Source organism: Podarcis raffonei, chromosome 16 (genome assembly GCF_027172205.1).
Source record: "Podarcis raffonei isolate rPodRaf1 chromosome 16, rPodRaf1.pri, whole genome shotgun sequence".
NCBI classification, from domain to species: Eukaryota; Metazoa; Chordata; class Lepidosauria; order Squamata; family Lacertidae; genus Podarcis; species Podarcis raffonei.
Window position 1 is genome coordinate 14,544,864 of NC_070617.1, and position 8,350 is coordinate 14,553,213.

At 48.1% G+C, this 8,350-nt stretch overlaps 1 protein-coding gene across 1 annotated transcript; it reads left to right on the forward strand.

The window, feature by feature from the left end:
* The first annotated feature begins 1,182 nt into the window (after positions 1-1,182).
* On the forward strand, positions 1,183-3,389 carry CHRM1 (cholinergic receptor muscarinic 1). Its single transcript, XM_053368598.1, has one exon. The coding sequence runs from the start codon at positions 1,258-1,260 to the stop codon at positions 2,839-2,841; it is 1,584 nt and encodes a 527-aa protein (XP_053224573.1). The 5' UTR covers positions 1,183-1,257; the 3' UTR covers positions 2,842-3,389.
* The last annotated feature ends 4,961 nt before the right edge of the window (positions 3,390-8,350 follow it).

Below are 8,350 nucleotides of genomic sequence, written 5' to 3' on the forward strand. Positions count from 1 at the left end.
GTAAAAATTAATAAATGTTTTGCGGGAGGAATTTAAGGTTTGTACAATTAAAGTACGTTTAAATGCTTTGTTGCAACAAATCCACTTAAAACACACACACACACACACACAGAGAGAGAGAGAGAGAGAGAGAGAGAGAGAGAGAGAGAGAGAGACTGAGACTTTTTTGCAGTTGGAAATGTGATGGGGAGATGAATGGATGGATGAGCGAATGATTGGAAAGATGTGTAAACGCCCTGCAAGCAGATCAAGATGAATGATCCATGTCATATAATCTTCCCACAAGCCAAACAAAATGAATGGCTATTGGCCACAATGGCTATACACTACCTATGTTATTGGAGGCAGTGTGCCAGTTGCTCGTAATCACAAGTGGAGATTTCTCTGTTATGCTCAGGTCCTGCTTGTGAGCTTCCCAGAGGCATCTGGTTGGAAACTGAGAACAGGTTGCTGGACAAGATGGGGCTTTGGCCTGATCCAGCAGCCAGGATCTTCTTATGTTCTTACAAATGTTCAGTAAAGACAGGGCATTGCCTAACATCCACTTAAGCACCGTGCAGGCAAATTGAGACAAATGCATGCCCCACAAGTGTCCCGGAAAAACCGGGACATCCTTTTTTAATCACGAGAGAATAGTGGCCATTTTGGATGCCACGATCTCGTGCAATTTCATGGTGTGATTTCCCCCTGAAAAATGTGCTCCTCCCCCCCCCCCAGGTCAAGAGCCTCATGCTCTACTGACTGAGCTGCCACGGTGAAGCTTTTCCCATAATTGTATGAGAAAAGGCTTAACCTGTTGAGCTTCCACTTAGAAAATAAGACAGAAGCCAGAAAAGTGCATTGAAGGGGGAGGTTAAAACAGGAGTTCTTTAGGAGATTGGGGATTTATATCACCTGGGGTCCAAACAGGAAGTGCATCAATCATAGCTCTGACTTCACTCATTGGCTAAAATGTCTTACAAGTGGAACAGGCAGGTTGTCTCATTTCACAGATTTCACTTAGGAGGATACCTGCACATTTTGCTTTGCAACTGTTTTTCTAAGAGAACTAGAAAAAAAAAGGCTCAGAGTTGGAGCAGGGATTTATCTGGGACCACCAATGTAGGCTTTGCAGGCATCAGGTTATGTTACTTACTTCTGTCTCCATTCCTCTCCTTCCAGGTGAAGTCCTTGAGCTGAAGGACAGTCTGCAACTGCCACTTCCTTTTAATCTGAAGTGGCCGTCAGAAGTAAAAAAGGACCTTGTTCCACATACCCATGTGGCTGTCTTCCTGGAACCCTTTTCTAGATGGTGGGCAGGAGAGACTTCACGGTGACACCATGAACATCTCAAGCAACCCACTAGCTCCAAACGACACCCTGGAACCCACCAAGCCTTCTTCAGAAGGTGGGCACTCTCTTTGGGAGGTGGTCTTGATCATTTTGACGACGGGGATCATCTCCTTTGTCACTGTGGTGGGGAACCTTCTGGTGATGATCTCTTTCAAGGTCAACCGGGAGCTGAAGACCGTCAACAATTACTTCTTGCTCAGCTTAGCTGGCGCCGACCTCATCATTGGAGCCATCTCCATGAACTTGTACACCACCTACATTGTCATGGGGCGGTGGGCGATGGGCAGTGTGGCCTGCGATTTGTGGCTGGCCCTGGACTACGTTGCCAGCAATGCGTCTGTCATGAACCTGTTGGTCATCAGCTTCGACCGCTACTTCTCCATCACCCGCCCGCTCACCTACAGAGCCAAGCGGACACCCAAGAGGGCCGCTGTTATGATAGGCTTGGCTTGGCTGATCTCCATTATCCTGTGGGCACCCGCCATCTTGTTCTGGCAGAACTTTGTCGGCAAGCGGACAGTCCCCGAGGACGATTGCTACATCCAGTTCTTCTCTGTGCCAGTCATCACCTTCGGAACGGCCATTGCGGCCTTCTACCTCCCCGTCATCATAATGGTGGCTCTCTACTGGAAGATCTTCCAGGAGATCCAGAAGAGAGCCAAGGAACTGTCTGGACTACAGGGCTCAGAGTTTGGGAGCAAACCCCAAGCTGCCTCCAGAATACCCCCAAACAGTGGCAGCGGGGGCAGCAGCAGTAGCAGCTCGGAGCCATCCCACGCTGTTGCAGCTTCCTCTGCCGTGGTTGTCCTTCCTCTGCAGACATGCTGCTTTCCTGCTGGGCAGAGGGCCGAGGGCCTGTTCATAGACCAAAGCAGCAATGGCAGCTGGAACAACACGGAGGATGAGGAAGTGGAGGAGGCCTCTGCCGACTCCTTGACGTCATCCGAGGGCGAGGAACAGCCCTTCGAAGTCCACTCCATCTGCTCAGCAGTCATCCGCCTGCCCATGATCAACACCGTCCTGCAGCCACCGCGGCCAGGTCAGTGCCGAGATCCCAAGGCAGCGTCTGGTAGGAACTGGGCTGGCGGAAAGGTCCTCGTCGGGATCCCAAGGCAATCTCCGCTCATGGAGAACAAGCTCAAGAAAGCAGCGATGCCACCACTGATGGAGAAGACTCCAGCAGCGGCCAAGAGCCAAGCCTTCAGGAGGAAGAGGAGGAAGAATCGTGTCTCCAAAAGGAAAACGCTCTCGCTGATGAAGGAGAAGAAAGCAGCCCGGACGCTCAGTGCCATCCTTTTGGCCTTCATCATCACCTGGACTCCCTACAACATCATGGTGCTGGTGTCGACTTTCTGCCAGGGATGCATTCCCAAAGGCCTTTGGAAACTGGGGTACTGGCTTTGCTATGTCAACAGCACCATCAACCCCATGTGCTACGCCCTCTGCAATAGGTCATTCCGGACCACCTTCCGGATGCTGTTGCAGTGTCGTGGGGGTCGGCGACGCTAGAGGGAGAAGGGAGCAACTCCTAGGTGGTGTCAGTCCATTGAGCAGGGGGCACGAAGACCCTGACGTGGTGCATAAAATAAGGAAGGACAAACGAAGAGTGGGGTGGAACACAGATCCTTCCCAATTTTAGGGCTAGGTATTTATATTTTGGAAGGATAACTATGATATGCCTGGGTATGTTTACAGAATTCAGCACTGCAGAGGCACAGAGGTGGTCTCCCCCTTAATGGATGCTTAAATATATATATACTTTTAAGCTCAGAAGACATTTTGCTCCTAAGAACATAAGAACCACTGGGGCACTCCATCCTAGAACGGGACATAAAGGCTTCAACCGCCTAGACCCCCAGAATCTGGTATTCAGAAGTAGACTGCCTGTGAAAAAATTCGTTCCAGAAAATAAAGTGTTCCTCTGTCAACTTCTAGGCCACCACAATTTTTTTGCAAAAGGAATAAAGGAAGCAGAGTAAGTTGTAGGGAAAGTGCAGATTGAATCAGTGTCCCTTCGTTATTCAGATTTCGGAATTTATAGGCTTATTAGCAGAGACTTTGTGTGTGAGAGAGAGAAAACCATAGGTGTATCCAACTAAGTTCTCAGATCAGACCCATTGGAATGAATGGATCTAAGCTACACTAACATTAGCTACAACCCTATGCACATAATTCATGTTTGCCTTGCTCATTGTTTCTGTTGTTACAAGGACAATAAAAACGAGTGCTTTACAAATCCTATGCAGAACGGTGAAAGTTGTTGGGTATATTTAGCCTGGAAAAGAGAAGGGGAGACACAATAGTCTTCAGCAAGTCCGTGTTGTGCAGAAGATGGAACAGACTTACCGTTGTTTGCCTCTCCAGAAGGCAGAACTGGGAGCAATGGGTGGAAATTGCAGGGAAGCTCTTTGGACTAGATTAGGAGAAACTTGGTAACGGAAAGAGGTACAGAGCAGGCTGCCCAGGAAGATGGCAGGCTCTCCTTTGATGAGGGCATCTGAGCAGAGCCTGGAGAGTTATCACTTTCAGCCTAACCTACCTCACAGGGTTGTTGGGAGGATTAAAATGGGGTGGGGGAGGGAAATTGTGTATGCCGCCTTGAGCTCTGCGAAGGAAAGGTGGGGTATAAATGTAATGTAATGAAATGAGTAAGTTATAGATCCAGCTCAGAGCAGGCTAAATAAATGTCTAAGGCCATTTCCAGCTTTTAACGATTCTATGAACTTGCTTCACCTTTTCAAAACAAAACAAAAAAAGCATGCAATCTTAATGTCACCCATGATTACAAATAAGGCCATGGCCTAATGAAAGAAGTAGTAATAATAATAGTAATAATAATTTATTACTTATGCCCCGCCCATCTGGCTGGGCCTCCCCAGCCACTATGGGCGGCTTCCATAAAAACCAAAAATACAGTAAAATATCACACGTTAAAAACTTCCCTGAACAGGGCTGCAGTTACAGTGTGAGTTACTTAATCCACTGAGCTTCCATTAAATCTGCATAAATGTGCCATGATTTTGAAGGGAACGCGAGCTTCTTGGGCTTCAGATAACGCAGGGATCTCCAACGTGGCACCCGTGGGCGCAAGGATAACTTTGAGGTCTTCCCCTGATGCTTGGGGTGCCTCTGCCCTCTCCCCCTCCCAGCACCCCCTTAGTCAAGAGGTGGGGAAGCTCCCATGCAAAGTACATAGAGCTGAAGGAGGAAGTTGGAAAAGGAACATTCGTTCCCACTTCCTCTTTCAGCTCTATGTACTTTTCAAGGCTCTGATTAATTCTATTGTGTCTAACCTTCACCCAGATGACTGGGAAATATAAGGAGTGTGTGTGGCGCACTCTTTCCTTTTGTGTCTCAGGAATGGGCTGATCAAGGAAGCAGGGAGAATGGACCATTGGAGGTGGCACCCATGGCACTCCCTGAAAAATCCAAATGTGCCCATGGGCCTAAAAGTGTTGGCAAGCCTTGAGATTATGCATGTACATTTTGCAACACACACTGTCCTAGAAAATGCCTCCCCTCCTGCACCAGCATGATGGGGAAGGCCTGCTTTATTATAGTGTCTGCCTTCTGCGCTGTATTTAGGCTGTGGGTTAAACCCTTGTGCCGCTTGGGCTTGCCGATCAAAAGGTCGGCGGTTCGAATCCCCACAACGGGGTGAGCTCCCGTTGCTTGGTCCTTGCTCCTGCCAATCTAGCAGTTTGAAAGCACGCAGTGCAAGTAGATAAATAGGTCCACTCCGGAAGGAAGGTAAACGGAGTTTCCGTGCACTGCTCTGGTTTCGCCAAAAGCGGCTTAGTCATGCTGGCCACATGACCTGGGAAAACTGTCTGCAGAAGCGGACAAACGCCAGTTTCCTCGGCCTGTAAAGCGAGATGAGTGCCACAACCCGAGTTGTTCGCAACTGGACTGAATTATCAGGGGTCCCCCTCATCCCCTATAATATTAAAAATAAAACATTTTTTTTGTTAAAGATGGTCCTACCAAATTAATCCGGGATGCCTTTTTTAGTTGATGGTCCAACTCTGGCAAAGCTGGAGAAGGGCAGTTTAGCTACTCCTGGATTAAGATGTTTGGACAACACAGTGGAGGAAAAGGCTTACACTGCCCCTTGGTGGCTGCAGGAAAGCCTTGCAACATTTAGGAAAAACACGGGATTTTGCAGAAAGGGGAACCCCAAGCTGTAGGCCCTGCTCATTTTCCCTGCAAGGCACATCAGCACAGGTTCCCCTTCCCTTGAGGTTTCTATTTTTAAAGCTGAAATAGCACAGGCACCCATGGAAAATGGAAAGGGCTGTAGTGTTGCTGCCTGCAAGCTAAATGTCCCAGGTTCAATCCCTGGACAGATTTCCATTTGTCTGAACCTCTAGATCAGTGTTTCCCAAACTTGGGTCTCCAGCTGCTTTGGGACTACAACTCCCATTTTCCCTAGCCAGCAGGACCAGTGGGTCAGGGATGGTGGTAACTGCAGTCTTCATAACATAGTTGCTCCATCCCCACAATCATTTTGGTTGCCCTTTTCTGAAACTTTCTCAACTGGTGAGGCAACCAGAACTGAGCACAGCATTCCAAATGAGGCTGCACCACTGATTCGCATAATGGCATTATGATGTAGTTATTTTCAATTCCTTTCCTAATGATCCCTAGCATGGAATTTGCCTTTTTCATGGCTGCCGAACACTGGGTCGACACCTTCATTGAGGTATTATGCACCTAGGTCTCATTCCTGGTCTGTCACTGCCAGTTCAGACCCCATGAAAATATATGTGAATTTCAGGAGGGGGGTGCCCCAGAATTCATCACTTTACCCTTGTTTACACTGAACTGCATTTGACATTTTACCACTCATTCACTCAGTGTGAGGAAGTCCTTTTGGAGCTCTGAAATCTCTTTAACTCTGAACAAGTTAAGTGTCATTAGCAAAGTTGACCACCTCATTGCTCACTCCTAACTTTAGATCGTTTATGAACAAGTTAAAAAAAGGACAGGTCTCAATACTAATCCTTGGGGGAACTCCACTTTCTGGTCCTTTTCAACTCTACAATTCCGATTCAATACTTCTCTCCATTTGGAGAACTGCTCATTTATTCCTACCCTTTTGCTTCCTGAAACTTAACATCTCGCCAATCCCCTAATCGCATCAAAACCCAGAAAAATCCCAGAGCGCCAGATGATTGTTGGACAGAGAAACCAGAGAGCGCTTTCTGTGTAAAAATGATTTATTCGCTAATACTTATTACAATACCTTAAAATAAAACAAAAAAGGTAAAACACACTTTAGCTTCAGCTGCAATTTTAAAAAAAAAAATGTGGGGGGCGGTGAAGAGCCTCAGCATACCATAACCAATTCCAAACCTAAAAAATAAAATTATCTGCATAATTAATTGCCTGGGGAGAGGGAGAAACATAGCCACCAATTCATTGTAAAACTGGTAACGGCTGGGCAGGAGGGAATCCAGGTGCAAGGAGCTGCAGAATCAACTTGTGGCAAAAGGGGGGGGGGGAATGAGGTATTCTGATCAGCTTCTGAGTGCTCAAGGAATAGAAGGGATGTGGGTTTGAAAAACCAAGGCCCACCCCTCCCCAAGATGAAGAGAGCACTGAAGCAAAGCCCACTTTAAAAAAAGAACATGGACCATGTTCTTATATACCCTTCCCAATTCCCCTTCCCTCAAACCAACAGATCTAACCTGAGCATAAAATCTCCATAATGCAACACTGCTTAAAAAAAAAAATCCCCCGCAAAAAAGCTACTTTCAACCCACCCCAACAGACAAAAGACTGCAATAAAAATAATTAGTCCAAACAAGCCATTTTGGTGTTTATTCGGGTTGTGAGTTTTAAGACACGGGTGTGATGCTTTGAACGAGGACATGCCCCCATCTGGGGTTGGGACAGCAACTCCCCCCAACGCAAGGTTTGCCCACCCCACCCCCCTTCATCAACAGGCCGCCTCTACCTGTTCCCTCCTACCCAATCCCAACCAGCTATGGGAGAGAAATCAAGTGCAAGGTTAAAGAAACCAAAATGGCTTCCCTGTGTGGGGTTGCGGCCCCCAAGGGGATCCAGGGCTGTAAGTGCACAATGACTCCACCTCTCTTGACATCCCTTATAGACTCAATGGGGAGCCTGTGGACCTTTTTAATCCTGAAAGCCTCTAGTCCACAGGGCATAGCGAATGAGGGCAGGGGTGGGTGGGTGAAAGCTTCCGTTTTGGTTCCCAAAGTGCCTCTTTCCCCTTCCAAATACAGCCCTACTAAGACCCACCTTAACTAGCGGGGTAGTGAGAATAAAGGCAAGGATGGCACCCTTCCTGCGGTTTGGCTGGGAGTGTGGAGTCCGACGCTGGCCCAGCAGCTCCGGCAGCTGGCAAGGCCAGCAGGTCAAGAGATGATGATGGCTGCCATAGCCCAACAATATCTTTTTGGGGGGTATCAGTTCCCCACCCCTGCCTTAGGGAAAGGCGAGGCAAGAGGCTGCAGTGCCCACTCACAGGATGGATGTTAACTCGGTGAGGCAAGCTATTCTAAAAAGAACCAGCCCCCTCTGCTTTGCCAGTCCCCCCCGAGTCTTCATGTATTGCCTCTGCAAAGATGTGGGCAGAGAAGGGCTGGATGCATTTTGGGGGAGTGCAAGAGGATGTATGACTGGGGCAAGGGGCTTTGGAGGTAGGTATGAAGTCAATTTTTAGAAAAAACAGGCACATCATTAGTATATTACACAGAACCCTATTCCAGAGAAAAACACCTCTCCTCCCCAAACGGGGTGCCATACAAAGGGGGTTAGGGGGAAGACAGGTGGAAATTTCCAAGGAAGGTTTTCAAAATGTCACTTCTTATTAAGGACCGGTTCCTCCAGAGAGTGGGGGTGGGGAGGTGAAGAAGGCAACCAAGGGGGAAGGCAGGATGGATGCAGAAGAGAGCTTCCGTTCTTGGAAAGGGAGGAGGCTTCTGCATGCCAGCTTGTTTACTTCTCCTTGGAGAGCAGCACAAAGGTATAAGGGCTCGCCCTCCACCTG